Source organism: Ctenopharyngodon idella, chromosome 11, assembly GCF_019924925.1.
Source record: "Ctenopharyngodon idella isolate HZGC_01 chromosome 11, HZGC01, whole genome shotgun sequence".
Classification (NCBI taxonomy): Eukaryota; Metazoa; Chordata; class Actinopteri; order Cypriniformes; family Xenocyprididae; genus Ctenopharyngodon; species Ctenopharyngodon idella.
Window position 1 is genome coordinate 14,967,073 of NC_067230.1, and position 26,658 is coordinate 14,993,730.

At 36.5% G+C, this 26,658-nt stretch overlaps 2 protein-coding genes across 2 annotated transcripts in view; one reads left to right on the forward strand and one right to left on the reverse strand.

Moving 5' to 3' along the window:
• The window catches only part of ano8b (anoctamin 8b), a 33,273-nt gene extending 29,896 nt beyond the window's left edge, over window positions 1–3,377 (reverse strand). Inside the window, exon 1 of the mRNA XM_051912653.1 lies at window positions 2,965–3,377. Coding sequence (XP_051768613.1) covers window positions 2,965–3,142 — 178 coding nt within the window. The 5' untranslated portion in view covers window positions 3,143–3,377. The remainder of the gene's footprint in view (window positions 1–2,964) is intronic.
• Window positions 3,378–5,921: 2,544 nt separating this feature from the next.
• gtpbp3 (GTP binding protein 3, mitochondrial) lies at window positions 5,922–25,167 on the forward strand. Its single transcript, XM_051912686.1, has 8 exons — window positions 5,922–6,372; window positions 7,916–8,002; window positions 8,385–8,587; window positions 12,941–13,013; window positions 13,620–13,763; window positions 19,348–19,513; window positions 22,758–23,057; window positions 23,796–25,167. The coding sequence occupies exons 1-8, from the start codon at window positions 6,042–6,044 to the stop codon at window positions 24,025–24,027; spliced, it is 1,536 nt and encodes a 511-aa protein (XP_051768646.1). The 5' UTR covers window positions 5,922–6,041; the 3' UTR covers window positions 24,028–25,167.
• Window positions 25,168–26,658: the final 1,491 nt, after the last annotated feature.

A 26,658-nucleotide genomic window follows, 5' to 3' on the forward strand; every position in this document is an offset into this window, starting at 1 on the left:
CGAAATTCAGAACCTCTAACCGACGTCATTTTCCTATGTCGGATATTTCGGTTAATACTTTCCCCTTAAAAACATACTACCGCGTGTGTAGTCATGTGACTCTACCCCGTCCAGTCAGTGGCATGGAAGCAACATGGAGGCGCCGAGTCAACGCACACAGACGGTGCGCGAGCCCTGAAGTGAGATCACTTTTGCTTGTGTCCTCACGAAAGTTTGTCAATTATATGTGTTTGAAGGCTTGCCTGTTTGAACATTCAAGTGATTTTACAACATTCAAGAACAACAATATGGAAAACACCTCACTCAAGAGCTGTTTTCTGTGACACGAGAGAGTCTCTGACAACATGTGAACCCTGAAGCCAGATTACTTTCACTTGCGTCTTCATTAAACTCAATTGTATGTGTTTTAAGGCTTGCCAGTTTGGACAATCAAGCGATTTTAGACCTTCGGATGTTTATCGTTATTTTGAGCTACTGTGCTGATGCATTGTGGCACACAAACACTCATACAGACAGTAGCTGAGAGGAACACAGTGTCCTGTGATTTATCACTAAAGTAGCTTAGAAACTAAGTTATAGCATATATTTTTCTACTTTTGAAGTAACTACTTACAACCCACAGCTTCACAATTAATAGAGAGACAATATGTTTAATTCACGAATGCAATCGCTCTCACATTAATGCATTCAAATAAATGTACTATGCTATTTAATCTGTATCTGATTTACAACAAGCAGAAATCTGTAAGAAATGTTACGAACCATAGATAAAATAATTGTGGAAATTGAGCTGTTATGTCGGAGCACTCTTTCATTAGCAAAAAATATCTCACCTTCAATAGTCCAGCATATTTACAGTACAAACCTAAGTTGTCAGTGGACTATGAGGGCAAAAAAAAAACAAAGCAAAAAAAATTTTGCTCATTCGAGGTAAATCGAGGTATCAATCGAGGTAAAATGTTCAATTAATCAAGATTTTGATTTTAGGTCATATCGTCCCACCCTATCTCTGACCCTTCCATAGACAGCAATTTAATTACCACTTTCAAGGCCCAGAAAGGTATTAAAAACATTGTTAAAAAATAGTCCATGTGACTACACTGGTACAACCAATTTTATGAAGCGACGAGAATACTTTTTGTGCACAAAAACAAAACAAAAATAACGACTTTATTCAACAATTTCTTCTCTTCCCTGTCATTCTCCTTCACTGTTTACGTTGTACATACAGTGCAGTGCTTCCATGTTCTGCGTCAGAACACCTGCTTCTCGTCATGTGTCATGCTGCTTACGTGTACAGCGTCGGCCAATGCGAGTATGAGGTACTGCGGAACAAAAGTGGGCGTTTCTGTATTTGTGGGTGTTTTCAAACTGGTGGGTGTTTATATATCATGCAATGAAAATGATCCCCTTCACCCGACCCCACCCCTAAACCCTACCCACACTCTGACGTGGGCAAATCAGGTAACGCTCTCAAAAACGCCCCTCTGTTTATGGCCTCGCCCACTGATCATTACGCTGCATTCACACGGGGCGTCAGCATCAACACTTGACGGAGGGCGTGTCTGAAGCTTGTGTTGACACGACCGTTATAGTGATAACAGCCAATCACATTACTTTCCGGTGTTGCATGAACGCAATTGGGTAGCGACTGCTCCAGGGTGTTTGTCTAAAGCGATCTGATTGGCTGACGCCTGCGTTGGCACTTGAAAAGTTAAGGAATCGTCAACTTCTGCCACGAGCAACGCAAGTGAAGCGACGCGACAGAACCCACAATTCAGTTCGGCAATGCATGACGTCACCCATTCAAAGGAAATGAGAAGCGTTAACGCTGACGCCCCGTGTGAATGCAGCGTTACGCTGCATTCACACGGGGCGTCAGCATCAACGCTTGACGGAGGGTGTGTCTGAAGCTTGTGTTGACGCGACCGTTATAGTGATAACAGCCAATCACATTACTTTCCGGTGTTGCATGAATACAATTGGCTAGCGACTGCTCTAGAGTGTTCGCATAAGGCGATCTGATTGGCTGACGCCTGCATTGGCGCGTGAAAAGTTGAGAAATCTTCTGCCACTTGCAACGCGAGTGAAGCGACGCAATGGAACCCACAATTCAGTTCGGCAACGCGTTCAAAGTAAACGAGAAGCGTTAACGCCAACGCTCCGTGTGAATGCAGCGTTACTGTCCTGCAGAGACCTGTACTTGGCCAATGCCGAATCAGCGTTCTGATGTAGAACCCGAAGCGCCGCACTTTATTTTTTTAAGTTGGAAATAAGTAGGCCTATTTTTATAAAAAAATATTTGAATAAAACATTTGAAAGATTAATGACTTAAGTTATGTTTATTATTTATTAGTAAAACTAATTGTGAGATTAATCGACTAATCGATTTATTACGATTCTACTTTAAATATTCCGCTCTACATTTCACATCATTTGCACGCATTCAACAGAGACAAACAGGGATAAAAATATTAGTGTGGAGTGATAGCAGTGGACTGACATCCAAAGAGATTCGAGCACCGTAACTAACTGTTGTATAATGGTTCACAACAAGCCACAATAAGAAGGCCGTCCAAGCATCAACAAACCCCAAAACAGCAACGTTTCAAAACAGAGATGTAAAATCGCCTCAGACAACTTGAACCTGCCCAAAGGCCCGTAAAAATGGACTAATCGAGCGCAAGAAAGTAGCGCATGGCCCACATTATGTTGACTAAAGCTCGAGTCTCGCATTCGAAGTGATGCTGCCGCATGACCTTCTATAGGCCACACATACATCAGCAGGGACAGTTGTAAGTATCGGGGCAGCATAATGGACATAAGGGGCAGACGGCATAACAAAGCGCCGCATTGTTTATTCTGCCCGAAGGATATGCCGTCTGTCCCTTATGCCAGCTTTCCTCTCCCGTCACATCCACCTGTCCCGTCCATATTCGCCCTCTCCGGACCCTCCATACTCACCCAAAACGCCCGCTGATGTGGACTGAGTGGCAGCGCTGTGCTGCTGCTGCTGCTGCTCTGTCCGCTCCGCGTCTCCCTGCGCTCGGTGTCTGTGCCGCGAGCTCTCGCTGTCGCTGCTGCTGCTGCTGATGTTGCTCGCCGATGATGCAGCAGCGGCCGCCGCCGTGTCGGGCATCATGCTGCTGCTGTTTCAGCGGGGAAATGATGTAGAAATGGTGCGCAGTGTGTGTGGATACACACTGGCTGGGTTAAATGAAGGTGAGGGTGAAGTGAAGGTTGTTGTGAGTCATCCTGTTTGCAGCGGGATGCGAGGAGAGACTGACTGCGGCGTGAGGAGTAGGCTACTATGGTGGAGGAGAGGAGGGACAAAGAAGAGGAGAAGATATACACCGCCTCTTTCTGTCTGTCTATGCTTTCAAATACTCTCAGAGACAGGCTACTCACACTGCCACCTTCTCATGAGAGACATGCATTAGCTGGCTGACCTCAGCATGAGTGTATTGATGTGGCTTGTACTAGAAATCAAACCTCAGCATTTAGAATGTCAAAACTCTGTAATTCTTTTGGGCTGAAGGTTTTTAAAGAAATTGGCTGACTTGTATGCTATCTGTGCAATATATTATCACCATATTTTATATATAACTTCATTTTTTGCCAAAGACTCAACTGTAAAAGATGATTTTTTTTTAAGTACTTTACAAGAAAATACTAGGCTATTTCAGTCTTTCTAATTCAAAATTTCACATTTCACTTTGTAATTGTGAAATTTACTAGCAATTTCTGAGTGGAAATTGTTTTGTTTTTTTCAACTGGAACCTGCATTAGTTATTTTAATAAGTAATTGAGAGCAAATCATAATATTAATAATAATATTATTAAAAATGTAGTACATTGTGTAAATGAACACCAAGTTTTTTTTATTTTTTATTTATATGACTGTATATGGCAACATATTTCAGTTTTAAATAGTCCAAATCCAATTTAGTACAAATATTACATAGTCTCTCATTTAATATACGCTCATCAAAAATGCATTCATAATGATTATATAATAAACAACTTCCAAAAGTATTTAGGTAACCGTTATTCATAATAAAACTGCTCTTAATTCCATCCTTGATTATAATAACTTAATCCTCGCATGAATGTTCATATCAATGATTAAAATGGTTATATTTCTCCCTCTGTATTTCTGTGGGACTAAAATGAGACAGCCTGTCCAAAAGGATGAAGCAGGGTATTATTTATTAATTAATGCAAAAAATATCTTCCCAGCTGAATATTTCAGTATGGCTTAACTAAGGTGATCTATTTTACCTCTCACTGAACAAAAGAGCGTAAGGCATATATCGGTTTCTCCAGACTTAAGATAGATCTACTTCCCAAAAATGTAATTGTAATTTATATTATTGACTAGATTTAGTTTAAATACAGTTCTGCATTTAAGCTTTTTTGTGATCCAAGCATATATTATCTGTGAACTTCCCACATTTTCAAATGATCTCATTAACAGTTGAATCGGATTGTACTAAATGATATGTACTCTGTATTGTGATGATGTTAATGTGATATAATGATAATCGAGTGTGTATATGTGTGTATATATATATATATATATATATATATATATTATTATATATATTATTATATTATTCACAAGCAATAAGGCAAGACTAGAAACGTCTGGTTAAGCTGTTTCTTCTAATGATCAAATCTTTAACACTTCATATATATATATATATAGAAAGTGTTAAAGATTTGAGTTACCAGGAGGTAATATGAGTTACCAGGGACATAAAAATGTGTAATTAATTCCCACTATACGTGTAGTTTTAAGACTTGTATTAAATATTTGTACACTTTAAAATACATTTGTCAAATAGCAAAACTATTTAAATGAACGGCAAATTTTGATATTTAAAAAAAAGTTTATACCCATAGTTCAAACGACCAAAAGCGCAGCTTCCACAGTGTTTACCTTCTGGCTTTTTTATTTATTTATTTTTTATTATCATTTTTATTTATTTATTTTTAAGTAATGAGGTTGATGAGTACGCAACACTTCATATATATATATATATATATATATATATATATAGAAAGTGTTAAAGATTTGATCATTAGATGAAACAGCTTAACCAGACGTTTCTAGTCTTGCCTTATTGCTTGCGAAAGCAGTGACCTCAGCTGACATTAAACCAGAAATAACCATTATTGCTTACTCATCAACCTCATTACTTAAAAATAAATAAATAAAAATGATAATAAAAAATAAATAAATAAAAAAGCCAGAAGGTAAACACTGTGGAAGCTGCGCTTTTGGTCGTTTGAACTATGGGTATAAACTTTTTTTTTAAATATCAAAATTTGCTGTTCATTTAAATAGTTTTGCTATTTGACAAATGTATTTTAAAGTGTACAAATATTTAATACAAGTCTTAAAACTACACGTATAGTGGGAATTAATTACACATTTTTATGTCCCTGGTAACTCATATTACCTCCTATTACAGTATGGCAGCATCAACAGTCTACTACACTTCTCATTTTCTGTTCAATAAAACATAAAAGTGAACTATTCCTGAGTGAACTAATATTTTAATAATAGGTTATAAAAACTAGCCCACATACAGGCTAATCAAATCGACAAACATGTAGGCTAGTAGATAATATAATTTTAGATTAATTATAATCGGCTATGTCACCCTCAAAGACATTGCTGAGACTACCTGTATGATAAGTGAATTTAACAATACAATAGATATATCAAAAAAATCTGAGTAGTTGAATAGATCTTGTCTTGTCAGATGGTTTCCGTCTCTAGTGTCACACGGAGAGAATTGTAGGGCGCACAAGGGGAGAGACTTTTATTTGATTGACAGTGAAGCTGGCGAATGACAAGCATCTTTGCTCGTACGTATAACGACGCGGACCAATGAAATTTGCGGGATTAATAACTAACAGCCTGGAGATAACTGTCCTAAACTCACGTGGAGCGACATTATAAGTGGTAAACAATGATTCAGGCGGGCTATTGATACACTAAACCCGCATATCAGGTCATAGAGTTTATTAACATGCACTTTTTTAGTAGTTGGAGAAGAAGTGCCGCTGTCATAAAGGTTTCTTTAACGCATAGTAAACATGACTGGTTTGTCTTTGGCAGATCTCTTTCAGTCAAAAGGCTGTTGTGTTCTGTCGGGTCGGAGGATGACACTATCTTCGCCTTGTCGTCGGGTCAGGGCAGGTGTGGGGTGGCGGTGGTTCGGGTCAGTGGTCCGGCATCAGCACACGCTGTCCGCAGTCTGACCCGAGGTTTCCCCGCAGCTCGCACCGCCAGCCTCCGCAGCATCACTCACCCGCAGACCAAAGAGCTGCTGGACCGCGGCCTGGTCCTGTGGTTTCCAGGTCTGAAGTTTTAAACAGAATAGCCTGTGTACGGTCTACTGTATGGGGGATTCTTCATTTAGCGGCATCCTAGGATTACTGTAAAGAAAAAAACAACAAAAGTCATTCAAGTCTTAAAGGATCAACTTTATTAGCTTTAAACTTTTTAGTGTGTAACTTTAAATACATTTTCCTTATTTTTAAGAGTGTTAAAATGTTTGAATTTTCCAGAATTTCATTTAGGGTGCCCACTCAGACTTTATAACTTCCCAGGACAGCGGAACATGTGATAAATGTTTTAATGTTGTTGAAACAGGTTGAAAAAGTTAAATTTTTTAAAACTTTGCACTTAGTTAAACGTCCCCTAATAAAATGTGTGTGTATATATATATATATATATGAAACGGTTAGTTCCTGTCCTTGATTCTGATTGGTCAATATGTGTTTTATTCACGATAAAACATGGCTATGACCGCTTCACCCAACAGTTTTGTGTATCACTACACACAACACTTTTAGCAACCACTTTTAGCGACGTAAACTGTTTGTTCTCAATTGATATTGTTCATTGAAGCTTACTGTATTATGTAGAAGAGTATTGTGAGAAAGAGATCGAGTGAGCGAGTTTATTACCTGCATTCAGATTCAGCATTTTCCTTCAGGTCAGTCCTATGTTCACAATATAAAATATGTTTAAATGTCCGCTGCAATATCTTGTCCTTTTAACAGTTAAGGGGTTTTCCCCTGACTGACAGCGCTAGTCAGAGCATTTATCAGTTGCGTCTTGTTCCGTGTTCACAACAATTCAGTCTTTTCAATGTAAAAGTCTTCACTACTGACTGACACACTCATAAAGACAGTCTTTGCTGCCATCTAATGGCATAATAATGTAACTTCTGTTACTGTTCATGGTCAGGGACTATTTTTTTCCGGCGGAAGGAAGGCTTTTAGTGATTTTACTTAATGAAAGTTGCATTGATACATATTTTTTGGCTTCAATATTTGTATTGTGTGGTAACCATTTTATAAAAGCAATAAGGTACTCGAGGCTAGTGCTGTATCGTGAATAAGTCACGGTTACTCCGCGTTGCATCGTGCTTAACAACGACCTTCAGCCGTGACTTATTCACGATACAGCACAGCCTCTCATACCTTATTGCTTATATATATTTGATCAAAAATACTGTACTAAAAATACTGTAGTAATATTGTGAAATTCTGTTTACAATTTTGTTTTCTATTTTAATATATTTTAAAATGTAATAATTCCTGTGATGGCAAAGTTTAATTTTCAGCTTCATTACTCCAGTCTAAAGCAAGTGTCAAAAGCACACCAGTTAATTAAAACAGAGATTTTTTTTTTTTTCAACATTATAAATGTCTTTACTGTCACTTTTGGTTAATTTAATGCATCATTGCTGAATAAAAGTATTAAGTAACACTGATCCAAGTAACACTGACCCAAACTTTTGAACAGTGGTGTATATTGAATTTATAGTTACAACAATATATAAATTAGGTATAAATCCTGGCATAACATATTTCACTCTTTTCACTCTTTCAGGTCCTGGTAGTTTCACAGGAGAGGACAGTGCAGAGTTTCACATTCACGGGGGTCCTGCTGTCATTAGTGGAGTCTTACAGGCGCTTGGTATGTGTGAGAGAGATCAACCATCACGGCTGTCCCAAATTGTTCTGGATAAGACCAGAATTTTGTCTATAAACTTTTTTAGTATATATATATAATATATATATATATTTTTTCAAATGGTCAGAATGTATTATGTTCAAACAGATGACAGGTAGTGGTTGATTCACCATTTTAACACTAGATGGCAGCATCTGCTTTGTGCTTGGAAATATCTGGCTTTTTATTTCTTGAGCTACTCATAAAATTCTCATTTCATGCAAAATAGCACTTTATCAACTCGTAGCCTTTATCTGAAGATATTATGAAATGTAATTTTAAATAGTGCTGTGTGGCATTCTAAAGTTCATATTATTTAAAAGATGTCTTATTTTATTTGTTTCAGGGAGTTTGCCAGGGCTGCGGCCTGCAGAGGCGGGTGAGTTTACCCGACGGGCGTTCTGTGCTGGAAAGTTGGACCTTACAGAAGTAGAGGGTCTAGGTGACCTGATCCATGCAGAGACAGAAGCACAGAGGCGACAGGCTCTCCGACAAATGGCGGGAGACCTGGGCCGCATTTACCAAGACTGGAGTGTTCGGCTTAAACGAGTTAGTAAAATATTGATCAGGGTATAACTTTTATTTTGAGAACTTTTTATGTTAACATATTTTATGTCATCTGACCCTCACGGGCCAAAATGACACCTTTGTTTGATGGAAATAATGCTACAAACAAAAATGTCTGGGTTTAGTGAGCAGAACACTTAAAATTGCTCCAGGAGAACTGTTCCTGCAATTACTGCACTGTATAACGTTTTTTACTAGAAAAATGTAAAATAAGTCGGATGTACACTACTGTTCAAATGTTTGGGGTCTGTAAGATCCTGAAAAAAAATGCATCATGGTTTCCACTAAAAAATTAAGCAGTACAACTGTTTTCAACATTTGATAATAATAATAAATTTTTCTTGAGCAGCAAATCAGCATATTAGAATGATTTCTGAAGGATCATGTGACACTGAAGACCGGAGTAATGATGCTTAAAATTAAATTACATTTTAAAATATATTTAAACAGTTATTTAAATTTTACAATATTACTGTTTTTTACTGTAATTTGGATCAAACAAATGCAGCCTTGGTGAGCAGAAGAGACTTCTTTTTCAAAAATATTTAAAAACAAACATTTGAACAATAAAGTACGATTTTTCATAAAACGGATTTTAAAAAAAATCCATAGACTTACATTGAAGGAGGGAACCAAGTCATATCTACAGAGCAGAATATCATAGAGAATTGGAGGATGATGGTTTTTTTTTACTTGGACTATCGACTATAAAAAAAGATGGATGGATGGTCCCGCCCACACTCCCCCTCCTGCAGGCTCAACCGCAAGCACAGCTGTCAATCATGATGTTACATCCTAGTTTTATAGCATCAAATAACTAACTAAAACCAAACTTGTTGGAAAAATTAACACTTTAAAGGGTTAGTTCAACCAAAAATGAAATTTCTGTCATTAATTACTCACCCTCATGTCGTTCCACACCCGTAAGACCTTCATTCATCTTCGGAACACAAATTAAGATATTTTTGATAAAATCCGATGGCTCAGTGAGGCCTCCATTGCCAGCAAGATAATTAACACTTTCAATGCCCAGAAAGATACTAAAGAGAAATTTTAAAACAGTTCATGTGATTACAGTGGTTCAACCTTAATATTATGTGACGAGAATACTTTTTGTGCACCAAAAATAACAAAATAGTGACTTTATTCAACAATATCTAGTGATGGGCGATTTCCAAACGATGCTTCATGAAGTTTCGAAGCTTTATGAATCTTTTGTTTGAATAAAGTCGCTATTTTGTTATTTTTGGCACACAAAAAGTATTCTCGTCACTTTATAACATTAAGGTTGAACCACTGTAGTCACATGAACTGTTTTAAATATGTTTTTAGTAGCTTTCTGGGCATTGAAAAAGGGAGTGTTATTGCTGGCGATGCAGGACTCACTGACCAATCGGATTTCATCAAAAATATCTTAATTTGTGTTCTGAAGATGAACGAAGGTCTTACGGGTGTGGAACGACATGAGGGTGAGTAATTAATGACATTATTTTCATTTTTGGGTGAACTAACCCTTTAACATACTTCAGTGTAATAAGAACTACCTAAAATTACACAAACTATCTTTGTAAAAAAATATTTGAAGTGTACTTGGATTTTTTTAGTTTGGCTCGCATCCCGTTCAATTACATGCAGAGGGTGTTTTTTTTTTTTTTTTTTTTTTTTTTTTTTTTTACTGCAGCCAGCCACCAGGGGGCGATCGAAATGCTTTGGCTTCACTTTTCAGGATGTGTGTGGCACACTTGACTTGGACCAATAAGTAACCATGCTAACATGCTTACAACCAATGAGAAAACTCCCTGAACACCACAGTATGGAATCTGTAAGGAGCAAAGCACCCAGTTTTTTCATTCCTCACCTCATATTTGTAATGCTTGAAATAAATGCATTTTGATAGAACCTTTGACTAAACAAGTTAAAAAATATACACATGCTATTTGGTAATAGGAAAAGTCCATGGTTTCCTTTTAGTGTGAGGAACAGAGCCAGAATTGGCTGTTGAACATGGTTTATACGCCAACAGAACACTTGTTGTAAGTGTGTTTATATGAGAGGTTATTCTTTTTTATTTAAGGTCTTTTAAATAATTCCAGAATGTACTGCAAGATTTGGCAGTGTTGTCACTCTGTCACGGATGGTGTCCATCTATTGTTTGTGTGTAAGAGCATGCTGATTGCTTTAGTCAGTCAGGAGCAGGGAGCAGGAGACAGGACATCCTGAGCAGGGTGTGCGCCAAGCCGTCAGCCGTGAGCTCTCAGGACCCAATGTGATGTTGGCTAATGGTTTGTGTGAAGACTCCTAGAAGGGGCTTTTTTTGTCAAAAGTACTTAAATTCAAGGAGGTTTTTATTATTATTATTATTATTATTATTATTATTATTATTTACAACTCGAATTCCAGAAAAGTTGGGACGTTTTTTAAATTTGAATAAAATGAAAACTAAAAGACTTTCAAATCACATGAGCCAATATTTTATACACAATAGAACATAGATAACATAACAAATGTTTAAACTGAGAAATTTTACAATTTTATGCACAAAATGAGCTCATTTCAAATTTGATGCCTGCTACAGGTCTCAAAATAGTTGGGACGGGGGCATGTTTACCATGGTGTAGCATCTCCTCTTCTTTTCAAAACAGACATTGAAGACGTCTGGGCATCGAGGTTATGAGTTTCTGGAGTTTTGGTGTTGGAATTTGGTCCCATTCTTGCCTGATATAGGTTTCCAGCTGCTGAAGAGTCTGTGGTCGTCTTTGACGTATTTTTTCATTTAATTATGCAGCAAATGTTCTCTATAGTTGAAAGATCTGTACTGGTAGGCAGGCCAATTCACTCTTCTACGACGAAGCCATGCTGTTGTAATAGCTGCACTATGTGGTTTTGCATTGGCCCACAGGACACGACGGTGCTTTTGGACCATGTTCACATATGGCTTCCTTTTTGCATGATAGAGCTTTAGTTGGCATCTGCACGGCGGATTGTGTTTACCGACAGTGGTTTCTGGAAGTATTCCTGGGCCCATTTAGTAATGTCATTGACACAATCGTGCCGATGAGTGATGCAGTGTCGTCTGAGGGCCCGAAGATCACAGGCATCCAATAAAAGTCTTTGGCCTTGTCCCTTACGCACAGAGATTTCTCCAGTTTCTCTGAATCTTTTGATGATGTTATGCACTGTAGATGATGAGATTTACAAAGCCTTTGCAATTTGACGTTGAGGAACAATGTTTTTATGTTGACGTTGAGGATTGTGTTTTGTATTCCACAATCTTTTTATGCACTCTTTCACAGCTCTGCCCATTTTACTTCTGAGAGACTCTTTAAGACATCCCTTTTATAGCTAATCATGTTACAGACCTGATATCAATTAACTTAATTAGTTGCTAGATGTTCTCCCAGCTGAATCTTTTCAAAATTTCTTGCTTTTTCAGCCATTTGTTGCCCCTGTGCCAACTTTTTTGAGACCTGTAGCAGGCATCAAGTTTGAAATGAGCTCATTTAGTGGATAAAAGTGTAAAATTTCTTTGTTTAAACATTTATGTTATCTATGTTCTATTGTGAATACAATATTGGCTCATGTGATTTTAAAAAATCTTTTAGTTTTCATTTTATTCAAATGTAAAAAACGTCCCAACTTTTCCGGAATTCGGGTTGTAATTCTGGAAATAAACAAAGTTTTGGGTTTATATGATGAACAGATTTAATTTAGGCTTTTAATCACATATAAACATTGATCAGCGAACATCATCAGAAGCTCAGCCGATCCTGCTTGATGCACGAGATCAAACCACATTGGTTCTTGCAGAAGCTCAAACGTGCTGCATAACACACGGGAATCAACCTTGGTTCTCACACATCAGGCAAGCGTGCTTGAGCTTCCGTTTACCACAACTGATGTGTGCGTTGACGGTGATGAATGTTTTATATGTGAATAAAATCATGTGAAGAATTTTCATTTTGGGGTGAACTAACCCTTTAAGAAACATTTCATCTGATTATAAATGTTTATGCTGCTTAATATTTTTGTGTAAACCATGATAATTTTTTTTCAGAGTTCTTTGATGAATAGACAGTTTAAAAGTCTTTTCTTTGATCACACAAATGCATCCTTGCTGAATAAAAGTATTAATTTCTTTCCAAATTTAACATGTTAAATTAAAATTAAAAATTTACTGACCCCAAAATTTTGACTAGTAGTGTAAGTTACTCAACATCAACTTTGTTAAAAGTCCAGATAGTTTACTGAACCGTTGTCCTAGCATTAGTGAACCTCTAAACTACATTCTGTGAAATTATGACTAAGTTTTTGTTTGTGTACGTGTTTTCAATGTAGTGCTTGGCGCACGTAGAGGCATTCATCGACTTCAGTGAGGATGAACTCATAGAGGATGGAATCTTAAATGATGGTATGTTTCCTCAGGTGGATTGGTAAAAACACTGATTCATTTGCAGAATGTTCTGTGGGACTTTCCTGTTAGTATTGACCTCAGAGTAACCACAGCAGCTGTTGAGAGAGGAGATCAAAACCATTGAATGTCACATTGAGATGCCATATAGAGACATAGTCGTAGTGCCTTAAGAATACTGCATGTACAGTTAATGCCTCTGCCATCATTTATCCAACATTACACAGATGTTTGGGTGTTATATTTACACTATAGACTGTTTCTCTGGAGAATTGAGGGATTTCATTGTGCGTCAAGGAACAAGCCTGTCACAGATCATCTCCTTCCTCTGAGAGTTACAGACGGGCTGTAAAGCCACTAATAGAGGTCATGAAAAATAGTCTTTCCCCTCCACTGACACATTTCTAGTGTGCAAAAACTCTGTGTATTTGTACATGTTCAGTACAAATGATGTTTCCATGTCCTTTAAAGTTAAAGCCCTCATTTCAGTTTACAAAATGTAAAATTACGACATCAATTTGATAAAGATGTTTAAAATTTGTTAGAGATGTTTGGATGTTGTTTTTTAATCCTGATGCATTGAACTGAGTGTTTTGTCTGCTGCAGTGGACACAGCTGTTCGGCAGCTGCAGACAGATATGGAAAATCACCTTTCAGATCAGCGGAGAGGAGAGCGTCTGCGCAGCGGTGTTCAGGTGGTCATTGCTGGAAGCACCAATGCGGGCAAGAGCAGCCTGCTCAACATGCTCAGTAAGATCAGACATACAATTTGTGTGGAATATTCAATTATGCTAAATCTGACATCTGACTAAACCCTTGCTTCAGGCAGACCAGTACTTCCAACCTGGTTTAGCTCCAGGACCCAGATTTTACATTTGATATCGTGTGTGGTGACCCAACAGCAGCATATTACAAAGAAATCAACTCTGCTCAGAGTACATATGGTCCCTCTCTAAATAGTGTTAAAATAACACTGAAGCAGAGTTAAATTTAATGAGATAATTAAGCAATTAATTAAGTAATGATTGCCCATTAGTGATGAACACCTGCTGTTAACAAGCAGAATCACTGAAGAAATGAGAAAAAAACACAAGAACTACAAGTGACTTAAGTCACAGCCTTGTTAATTGCTTAATTATCTCATTAACTTTAACTCTGCTTCAGTGTTACTTTAACACTATTTAGAGAGGGACTATATGTACTCTGAGCAGAGTTGATTTAACTCTGGGGATTTTGCTGTGTATCATACAAAAGTAAAAAATAAAAAAACTATAAAATTGCACAATGAAATGTATTGATTTATAAATAAATAATATATTAATAACTAAATTAATAAATATACTCTATATTGCCAAAAGTTTTGGGACGCCTGCCTTTACGTGCACATGAACTTTAATGACATCCTATTCTTAATCCGTAGGGTTTAATATGGAGTTGGCCCACCCTTTGCAGCTATAACAGCTTCAGCTCTTTTTGGAAAGCTTTCCACAAGGTTTAGGAGTGTGTTTATGGGAATTTTTGACCATTCTTCTAGAAGCACACATATATATATACACTATATATATATATAGTAATTGTAATTATTTATATTATATTATTATTGAATTGAATTTTACTTACTCAAAATCGAGTAATCCACTGCACTGTTTATCTTTGTTACATGTGAAACCACATTTAATCTAGTTTGTATTTCCTTTTACCTCGCATAGTTGCGAGGTTTTTAATGTTAAGGATATGTTTTGCAACCTGCCCATGGCATCTGTGTAATTTGGCTAGCTTCTACCAAAACAACAGATGAGTTTGTGCTGAAGGATTTTATTGGATGTACAGCCTTTGATGTTACAACAAAGGATATTGGAAGTGTTTTCTCCTCCCTAAAGCCTTTTTGTTTGTTTAAAAACTATGCACCATTATATAATTAGTTGCATTTTTTTTAGTTGCCATCACAGGAAAGTACTTTTTAAAATGGAAAACAATTTTTCTTTAATAAATGCAGACTTGGTGAGGATAAAAGACTAAAAATTCTTACCAATCCCAAACTTTTGAATGGTAGTGTCTTAAGTGGTTTTATTACCTAAAATACATTTAAGTTTTTTTATAACATTTTGTTTCTTTCCAATTTTTCATGGATCCTAAAGCACCTCTTTACAGCCCCCTTTAGACTTGTTTTTTTTTTTTTTTTTTTTACTTATAAGAAGTACATTTTTGCTGTTCTACTGTTGTTTGTACTTTCCTTTGTTCCTTTTGCTCACTCTAATGACTGTTCCAAATCAGATTTCTATTGTATGGGAATATCATGTTTTTACTTAAAATGGTTAAACACATTTTAGGGGCAAAAGTGTCTTATTGTCCTATGACAGAAGGTTAATGGTTGTGATAAATGAACATATTATCATGCACACTCATAAAATGACATTTATCTCTGACCTCTGACCTCTCCAGTAGCAGAGGGGGATGTTTGGATATCACCACACTTCCTGCCCTGAATTACCCCACATTCTCCAGGTCTGTTATTGTTTGCGGTCCAGCTTGCAGCGGTGTGCTCTGCTGGAACGCTGACCGTCTTGTGGTGTCACTTCCTGAACAATGTGAATTTAATTAAGCAATTTGTGAAATGCTGAAAGCTAAAAACTGAATAATAATTTAACATGTCATATATTTGAAGAATTGAGATATGCAGTAAACAGCGTAGAAGATTTTAAGATTTAAATTTTATGCTGATTTTATGATCGATAAGTTCTATAAACTCTTTAAGGAAGTTCACACAAAGAGTACTTGAGTGAAACTGGCCTCTTCCTTCCAGTGTACAGATGGAAATATACTTTAATACCAGACTATACCAGAATGGGAAAAAATAGAACACGTATACAGCAGTGAAACATACTTTCATCCGCTCAAAGAAACTGCAAAGCAGCACTGGTTTAGAGCGGTTTATTGTGTAGATAAATCTGCAGTTATTCTGGTTCAGCGCTGAGCAGCAAAAAACAAAAGACAAAAGGACAAGAGTTGCTAAAGGTGTTTTATTTAAAAGTTATTCAATTCCAGACTAACATGCCATTCAGAACAAGACAAAAGATCATTGGATACTGAAAACATTCAATGTTACAGTACCTTGCTAATTAATGAAACCCTTTTACGGTCTTGTCTGTATTAGCTCTTCGAAAAAAAACAAAAACGGGAAAAAAAACTTTTTATGCTTACCACTAGACTACCATTTGATAGCCAGCTAACATTTAAACTGTGGTTATCTCTTATAAGGACTATGCACAGATAACAGATTCTTGAGGAGATAATTTAAATGATTTATGATCGTCACATTATTGGGGTAAATGTAATGCCAGCATGCATACATTACATTTATAAAGTAATATGTTAGTTAATACAAGGGTACTTGCCAAATAATTAAATAGCGATGAAATATTAATAGCGGTCATTATATGCAAATATGTGAAGATGCTGCATATAAAAATAACGTAACTTTCTATAAATATGTCATAATATAATCAGCTGTATAATAAGCACATTTGTCTTACTTGAGATAAAGAATAGCTATAACATTGTTTATAGCACACGGCAGCATGTGGATTGGGGTATTGGAGTAACATGGTAAAGTTAGGGTCATGGGATAACTGGCTTCAGATAGGTAACAGGGTTGACCATTTTACATGTACTCAAGGTCATGATTTACACAAGTGCTTTTTAAAAAGAGAATTTAATGCTGATATTTCTTCAGTTTTTTAATACTATAGTTTATTATGCAAAATGACAGGGTTGACGAGTCTATGTCTTAAAAGAGAAGATATTTTACTTGTCATTTCAGAATCCAATCCGAATTTATAATATTCACTTGGTGGATGATTAAACAGGTTAAAAAAATCCCATAGATTTATACTGCAGGAGAGACTGAGCCATAAATTAATAATATCATAGCTCCTTTGACTTTGACAAATAAGCAACTATTTGGCTCTGGACCAGGGGCCTCATTTATTAAACACGCATGCAGTCAGATTTGACCTTAAAGGGTTAGCTCACCCAAAAATGAAAATTCTGTAATTAATTACTCACCCTCGTGTCGTTCCACACCTGTAAGACTTTCGTTCATCTTCGGAGCACAAATGAAGATCTTTTTGATGAAATCTGAGAGCTTTCTCCATTGACAGCCTATGAAACTACCACTTTCAAGCCCCAGAAAGGTAGTAAAGACATACTACATGTGACTCCAGTGGTTTAATCTCAGTTTTATGAAGCGACATGAGTGCTTTGTTTGCACACATAATTTACCACTTTATTTACAAAATATTAATCTCCAACGCATGTTCACGAGAGCACCACGACGCATGCGTGTTGCGTTGACTCGAGAGCTGACGTTGTTGTGTAAACTCGCGTTGGAGATTAATATTTTTTTTAATTAAGTGGTACTTTTTTTTTTTCGCAAACAAAGCAATTGGGTAGCTTCATAAAACTGAGGTTAAACCACTGGAGTCACATGGAGTACTTTTATGATGTGTTTACTACTTTTCTGGGGCTTGAAAGTGGTAGTTGCATAGGCTGTCAATGGAGAAAGCTGTCAGATTTCATCAAAAAGATCTTCATTTGTGCTCCGAAGATATACGAAAGTCTTACGGGTTTGGAACGACATGAAGGTGAGTAATTAATGACAGAATTTTTATTTTTGGGTGAACTAACCTTTTAAATGACTTGGATTTCATCCTATGTCAAAAATGAGGAACAAATCAGGATTTATATAGGCAAAAACTGATGTGAAAATGTTCTTATGTGTGTGCCAAAGGAAGAGCATGTATATGAACTTTTTGCGCTCATATATACCAGTAATTAATCTAACATTGTTTATTAAAATGTAAAGATAAATAGACAATCACAATATACATATATGTGCAAATGAGCAACTGCTTTGTGATAATGTCACTGAAATTAATTAATTCATTCAAAGAGGTATTTGTGGGCGTTCTGTAGATGGAGTGAATGTGCTTGTTCACATTTGAGATTAAAGTCGGCATGACACGGATAGTCTTTTTTTCCCTTTTTTTTGTGACGTATATCTGAGTGAAACGGCTTCTCGAACAAGGAAAAATGTAGGACAGGACTTGATTTTGTTCATCAGCAATTAGTTGGATAGTTGTGGTTTGCTATAGACCCTTTTCACATTTCCGGGTTTCTCAGAAGCGGAAGTCGTCATAGTTGGGTAAAATTCTATAGCGGTGAATGAGAGAATACATTAAATATATTTTTTGTGTTTCCATTTGCTCAAATAGAAAAAGAAAAACTCCACAATAGTGTTTTCACAAATTTCAAAAAGAAGAAAAAAATAGAGAGCGATTGATAACGGCAGTCAGAAGAGAGAAAGATGTCATTTTTACCATCACTCCCATAGCTGCTGTAACAGAAACACCCTCACAGCAGCGTTAACTAATTTTTTGTAATTTGATGCAAAGGTAATATAATACTAAGTATAGTGTTATAAATGTACATACGTCTTTTAAAAAATGAAAATATAAAAAACTTTGCAGGATTTACGATATTGATGACTGTTAAAGCGCGTCATCACAGTCTGAAAAGTTATTTTAATGAAATATTAGGAGGGCACATGAATTAAAAAAAAAATAATATTACATTAAAAATAAGAATTCATTTAAGATGAACTGCTATTTATGAAGTGGAATGCATTTATAAAAATCTTTTGTGCACATAGACATTTATAAATTGTTCATAGGATTTATGGAAATTGTTGTATGTTCACGTTTATGATCATTATGCACACGTCCCAGGAGTCTCAATCCATCCAGAACCTTCACCTGAACTGGACAACTGGAGACTTCAGTGGTTGTTGTTGGCGTGGTGAACTTTGTTTTTGTACAACCTGTACAAATCTTTTTTTAAGATCCATTCAGTTAAGCACCATTTTTAGGTTTCCTTAGGTCATCTCATCTAAAAGGTTATATATGTTCCTGCTCATGCATATTATTTGCCTTTCACTGTAATATTGTTAGATGTTACGTTTCTACAGGATGTGAACTTTGTGTGGTTTTTGTGTACTTGCAATCACCACATTATAAATATAGTAAATCTTGTTTTTCTTGAAGTCGTGTGAGCTCCCTTGGTAATGCCCTCTGCCCTCCATCCTGAGAAATGAAGGACTTCTGAGAAGTCTGAGTCCAAGAACAAAACGTCTCATGGGCCTCCCAACATCTCTGCTCTTAAAGGGGAAATCGTGAACTAGTTAATTGTTCTTGGAGTTGCAATATGATAATTGCTGTTCTTTGTTCTCCTTATTAGTTTCTGAACTAATTTCAGTATCTTCTCTGTCTCTCTGTAGCTCAGCGTCCTGCTGCCATAGTGTCTGCCACAGCCGGGACCACCAGAGATGTGGTGGAGGTCCCTCTGGACATCGGGGGCTATCCTGTGCTGCTGAGTGACACAGCAGGGCTACGGGACACCACAGACAGTGTGGAGCAGGAGGGCGTCCGGCGCGCCCGTCAGCGGTATGTATTTACGGACACGTGTGGGAAAAACAAGGTAGAATAAACATTGAGGCATTTTTGCGCAAACAATCCAAAGTGATAAATATTGCCATGCTAAAAATGGCCTGCGGAGGGGAAATATCTCTAGATTTTTTTGCCACTCATTGTGCCTTGTGAGGGGAAATTATCTGTTTGTTCACAGATTTAGATATAGGTGTGCCAATCTTTTTTTCACGATTGAATAAGCATTGGAGATAATGTAATGCACAAGTGTTTAGTTACATAATGTTTGCAGAAAAAAGACCGCAGTTTAGTGGTGACTTTGTCCACAAATTAGCTAGATATTATATAACAAAATATCAAAACTTTTGAGCAGGAGGTCACATATTACTCCTGTGCTTAAAGCTCTTCATTGGCTTCCTATTAATTTTAGAGTGCATTTAAAAATGTTAGTTATTACTTACAGGGCCTTGCACGGTCAAGCACCCTCGTATATACAGGATCTTTTACATGCACACACCCCTGGCCGGTCTCCGAGGTCTTCAGGCCAAGACCGTTTAACTATTCCCAGAACACGTCTTAAGACAAAAGGTGATCGTGCTTTTTGTGTAGTAGCTCCAAGACTCTGGAACTCTCTTCCTTTAAAGTTGAGAACTATGGGTTCTGTGGAGTCTCTTAAAAAACATCTAAAGACACATCTTTTTGGACAAGCTTTTTTTTTTCTTGAAAATGTTATTTTGCTTTTTTCAAATATAAAAATAACAATGAACATCTGAGAAAACACAAAAGAGAAAAATAAAGCAAAAATAAATAATAATATCAAACAAACAAAAATATATTGAGATACATGTAAAATAGTTAAAAAAAAAACAACTCTATCAAATCAAGTCATGTGGCACTATATTTATATAATTCAAAAAGGGTTTCCAGATTTTATAAAATAAATCACCCCTGCCCCTCACTGAATATGTGATCTTCTCTAAAGGTACACAGCTGCAAACCTCCGACAACCACAGTCCAATTGGCACATCAGTGTCTGCTTTCCATTTCAAAGCAATACATTTTTTAGCTATTATTTACAACATTTCCGTAAGCTTAATAGCTTGACTATTTCGGAGGTTAGAGTTGGTAAAATTACATAATAAACACACCTCAGGATCCACTGGAAAATCAATTCCATGGATCCATGATATACTTTCACATACTTGCACCCAAAACACTTTAGGACACAACCAGGTAGAATGCAAAAACGTTCCTTCTTCTGTACCACATCTGAAGCAGAGGGGTGAAATACTATTGTTAAATTTATGTAATCTAGATGGAGTGTAGTAAAGCTGGTGTAAAAAGTTAAATTGAATTAATCTATACTTAGAATTCAGGGTTGAGGTGACCCCATCTTTACATAATTGACCCCACAGGTCCCCATCAATTCTTACTCCCAGATCCTGCTCCCAACTACTTCTGGATTTATTGGGGTCATCTGAAGGCTGATTTGAGATCAGGGCTTCGTAAATTCTAGAGATGGTTTTATATAGTGGTTTATCTGAATAGCAGAGTTGTTCAATACATGTCAAATCAGGTATATTAGGATAAGTTTTTACTTAAGTTGAAGATAACTAAATAATTCTTTATTACTCATCAACATCATCATCAAAACAATCCTCCAAATGTGTAATTCCCTTATCTGCCCATATCTTAACATTTTTGTTTTGATGACACATTGGTAGCAATCTGTTTCCCCATAAAGGTGTTTTAGGGGAAAGAAAATTATCCTGTCCCAACATCGATCGCAGTTTATACCAAGTCTGAACTGAATGAATAATCATGGGGTTATTTGTTTTTCTTTTGATCAGTTTTTGTCATCCCATGTATATAAGATATTGGCAGGGATCTCTTCTTTTATCTCAGATTTCTCTATAGTAAGCGGAGAGGGAAAGGGGGTAACGGCAAACATCTGAGCCAAATACCTGGATTGGGCTGCCCAATAATACATCTTAAAATTGGGAAGTCTCAGTCCTCCTTGATTATAATCCAAAGACAGTTTATAAAGACTGACCCTAGGGGTTTTACAATGCCAAATAAATGATCTTATTAACCCATTAAGCGAAGTGAAAAACGAATTAGGGATTGATATGGGAAGAGATTGAAACACGTATAAAAATTTGGGCAAAACATTAATTTTGACTGCATTTATTCTACCAAGCAATGTGAGCGGTAGATCCATCCAATTTGTTAAATCTCTACCCACCTTCTCTGAAAGACTAGCCAAATTAAGTTTATAGAGATTCTTTAAATTACCATCCACCTGTATACCCAAATATTTAATACCAGTAGGTGAGCACTTGAAGGAAAAACTATCTAGTGCAGTACAGTCACTTTGGACAAGCTTTTAATTAACATTACGATTTGTCCTGTTTGTATCGATGGTATTTGTAGAGTGTATTTATGTTTATTTATTTTATATGTTTGTTTTTATTGTAAAGCACTTTGTGACCCCTCCTTGTCTGTGATAGGTGCTATATAAATAAACTTTACTTACTTAATTACTAAAACAAGTAGCATAAAAACACTTTTCAAGCAACATGTTATAAAAGAAGTTTGTTAGGCCTAAAACAATAGATGTTTGTCCAAGTTAAACTCAATGAAAACTGATTAAAATGTAGGGATAGATAATCTGTTTCAGCATCATTACTCCAGTCTTCAGTGTCACATGATCCTTCAGAAATCATTCTGATATGCTGATGAATTATTCCAAACCTTTAACCGACAGTGTAGAATTCTAGACACGTTTATAGAGATAATTTAGTCCTTTTAGATCAGAAAACAACATATTAATCATTATTAATAATTGTATTTAATCAATAAAATATTGCTATATTATGTTTATTTAGTTTTTTTTTTTTTAATGCAGAACTAGTCATACAAATTAGAGCCAATTACAGCAAAAATAAAGTTAATTCTAAGAAAAGGTCTAGCATAATTTGTTTGTGGATAGTCCGGATTACCTTTTTATTTTTATTTTTTTCTAATGCAGTGACCATTTTTAAGTGTCCAAATATTTGCCATAACCACACATTAGGCCTTTTCCCTTTTCACATTTCACCTTTGTGTGTTATGGTGAACGACTGTACAGTATGCTGTGATTTACTAAAGAGATGGCATAGACAGGAAGTGGCCACTTTGTTTCTGCAATGTCAAAGGTTGTAAGATTCTGACCACGCTCAGGAAACAGGCTTAAGAAATGACCTTCCTCTGCTGCCCGCAGGGTGGAGCAGGCAGATCTGTCTCTGGTGGTCATCGATTTGACGCAGCTTCCTTCAGAGCCCCAGCTAGTGCCTGTCTTCCTCAGTGGACACTTGAAGAATATCCTGGAGCAGTCGTCTCACAGGCAGGAGTGCATCCTGATCCTCAACAAAAGTGACCTCATCTCCGCGGAGCACAACCGCAGCATCCAGGCTTCCCTCGAGCAGTCCCCTGATGTTCCTCCTGCATGTTTTTTGTCATGCCAGACCAGGGATGGCCTGGAGGATCTCCTGACTTTATTACACAACAAACTAAAGACTCTGTAAGTGGAACTGGACAACCCAGAAAGCACTTCTATAATTATTGAAATAGGATAGATGAATAGACAGATGCATGTGCTAAGACGCCATAGCAGTCTGGCGGGCGGGCAGATTTTGGTTGATCAGATCACACGTATACGAGGGACACACATACCCGTTTAAACCTGGTGTTTTATTCCATCTCTTCTTTCGTCTTTTGACCACTTCTGTCCTGATTTCTTTCAGGGTAGGGTCTATGGGTGGGTAAATGTATGGTCTTTTTTAGGTCTAATGTACATATGAATGCGCCTAGAGATGACCGAGAAACATACGGAGAGCAGCAGCTTTCGTTTCTGCTCTGACAGCTGCAAGACCACGCCGAACACTGTGTTAGAAATCAGGAGTGGTGAGAGAACATTGTGCTTGGTACATTTTTCGTCTTCAAACCAAACTTGGGTCTCCAGCCAACAAAGCTTATATCCAATCTGGCTAGAGCGCTTCCCATAATGTTTACACAGTCAATAGGCAGAGAGTAGGTGGTCTTTTGTGGCTTTTTGAACACATTCGACCACACTACGAAAGCAATCCGTTCGAATGCGTTGTCGACTGCCTCTGTAAGTGGTCGAAAGTAGACAAGTAGGAGCTCAAAACGTCCACTTGTGATCAGATTGACCAAAATGCCTCTATATCTATCTATCTTCAGTGTATCTGTCATCTAATTATGACACTTTCATAAAGTCTTAGATCTCTGTCTGTTCAAGGTGTGGCGACCCACTGATCGGCAGCCCTAGTCTGACTCAGACCCGACACCGGACTCACCTGCAGAAGAGCGTCGAGGCTTTACATCAGTACCATCAGTACAAGGACGTGGATCTGGTTCTGGCGGCAGAAGGGCTTCGTTTGGGCCTCTCCAGCCTGGGCAGGATCACTGGTAGAGTCGGTCCTGAGGAAATTTTAGACACCATTTTCAAAGACTTTTGTATTGGGAAATAGAATAAAATAAGGAGAATAAAACAATAGAAGTGTAAATGGGTCAACAAGAAAGATGTTTATTATTTATCATTTGTAATTCTAAAATAAAAATCAGACTCAAACATTTAGAGAACTGATTGTTTTCCAGGGCATGTACGGTACTGTTCAAAAGCTTGGGGTCAGTAAGATTTTTTGTTAAAAGAAATTAATACTTTTATTCTGCTAGGATGCATTAAAATGATCAAAAGTGATATTTGTTTCAATATTTTATATAATGTTTACACAATATTTATATTTTAAATAAACTATCCTTTTAAATGTTTTATTTATCAAAGAATCCTAAAAGAAATGTATCATAGTTTTCATGAAAATATTAAGCCAGCCAACTGTTTTCAGCTTCAACTTATAAGTAATATATAATAATAAGTACTGATAATAAATACTGATAACAACTGATGATAATAATAATAATGATAAATGTTTCTTGAGCAGCAAATCAGCAGATTTTTGAAAGATCACGTGACACTGAAGAATGCTGAAAATTCATATTTGCTTTACAGGAATAAATTACATTTTAAAATATATTCAAATAGTAAAGTGTAATAATATTTGACAGTTATTACAAAAGGTGCAAGTATTCACTGATGCTCAAGAAGCCAACACACTACATTAAGAGCCGGGGGTGAACACTTTTGAACAGTGTGATCGGTGTAAATAATTATTTTGTCTTGTAGGAAGTTTGCCATTATCTTATGTAGTTTCTGAAGGGCAGTACTAAATAAAAGATATTTAAACAAAACAATAACAATGTAACTGATAAAATGCTTAAAATCTTGAAAAAATATAGTTTAACCCTCATGTTTTGTTCGGCTCATTTTGACCCGGAGATGATTTTCCCGTACCCGAAAATGCTAGTTAACGTTTTTGCATTGGATTAAAATGTACTGACTTTACTCATCCAGATTGCTTATAAATCTGTCATGCTACATCATCACAAAATATTGCATTCAATCTTTTTGTCAACTTGTTTTCTTTCAATTAGGACAGGTTTTATATTTCTTTTTGGAACTGACCGATCTTAGGCCTTATTTATCTGAGCTTTTTGAGTGGAAAAAAAGCATTATTTGTGGATAATTTTGTTAAATAAAATATGAAATATTGCACTGTTTATCACACTAGTGTGCTTTAATATTTAACTAGGAAATTTGTTTTGAAATGCTTTTATTTTGTACAAAATAAAAGTCACACTTGAAGTGTTCACGGTCAAAAATGACCGGCCTACAAAAAAATAGCTTATAAATCTCTTCTACATCACAAAATATTGGATTCAATCTTTTTCTTGTTTCTTTAAATTAGGACAGGTTTTGTATTTAATTTTGAAACTGATTGATCGTAGGTATTGGTCAAAGATGACCGTGTGATAAACAGTGCATTTTTTTTTTTTTTTTTCTTATTTTATGTAAAATTGACAAAATTATCAAATAACGCTTTTTAACTAAAAAACTGAGGTACATGAGCTCAGATAAATAAGGACTACGATCGATCAGTTGCAAAAAATAAACAAAACCTGTCCTAATTGAAAGAAAACAAGCTAACAAAATGATTGATTCCAATATTTGGTGGCACAACAAGAGATTTATAAGCAATTTTTTGCAGGCCGGTCATTTTTGACCAGGAACATCACAAGTGTTATTGGGTTTTCAACACAGCACAAGGGTTAAAAATCGCCCAAACAAAGCTGTTTCATAGAATGACCTGATCGGTCCAAGCAGCCAACACTGTAGTGTGCACTGTAACCAGATAAATGTCATATTTTTTTATTGCATATAGTAGGCAGAGTTTCAAATCTCCAAAAAACAATTACATTTCCTCCCGGTGTCCCTTTTTAAAGGAATGACTTCACACTAGCCTTGGCAGGAGGAACTCTTATTTGTTCTAGTTACATTAAGCTCAAACACACTGGCGACGTTCTGATGCAACTGAGCATTCTGAATTCAACTGTACCGGCTGTGTAGGAAGGACGTGTTCAGAAGTAGTCCCCACGGCCCTTTGTTCTCCTGTCAATCTGACATTCATTTAAATATTTATGTGTGCTTGCTGAACTCTTCACCCGTTTGGCGACATCGGGGTGTGAGGAGCTGTGCGCAGCACGCTGTACCTTCTGCCTTCCTCTCATTCACGACGCTGTTGTTTCTGCTGATTAGTGGGGTTAAAAGAGACCCATAAATCTCACTGGACTTTGCTCTACTGTATGAGTTTGGTGAAGAGGCCACCATGTTCATAAAAACTGCCATGGAACATATAGTTTCCTTGAGAATGGTGTCGTATATTTATTTGTGAATGCAAAAAAATAGATATGAAGAAAACATCCAGCGTAGACGAATCTTCATTCTTGTAACTAATCTTTCACTCCCTCCCCTTCATATAAAACACACCACACCTAAAAATTACACTAATCTTTAAATATGCAGTTTATATCTTCAGATTGAATGTTTAATATTTTTAAATTATATCAGGTTTTCGCCACAATTAGTTGGTTATTAATATATTGTGCAGGGTTACACAACATTCATAATGCAAAAGTATATGCAGCTGTGTTAATATAAGCATAGTGAGCTATAGTGCATAATTTATCTACAAGTACAAAACAAA

Excerpts from the sequence above, each read along its gene's own strand:
- gtpbp3 (XM_051912686.1), top strand. The coding sequence starts at position 6,042 with ATGCACTTTTTTAGTAGTTGGAGAAGAAGTGCCGCTGTCATAAAGGTT. Across the intron at positions 8,003-8,384 it reads TGGAGTCTTACAGGCGCTTG|GGAGTTTGCCAGGGCTGCGG; the intron begins GTATGTGTGAGA and ends TATTTGTTTCAG. Across the intron at positions 23,058-23,795 it reads CACAACAAACTAAAGACTCT|GTGTGGCGACCCACTGATCG; the intron begins GTAAGTGGAACT and ends TGTCTGTTCAAG.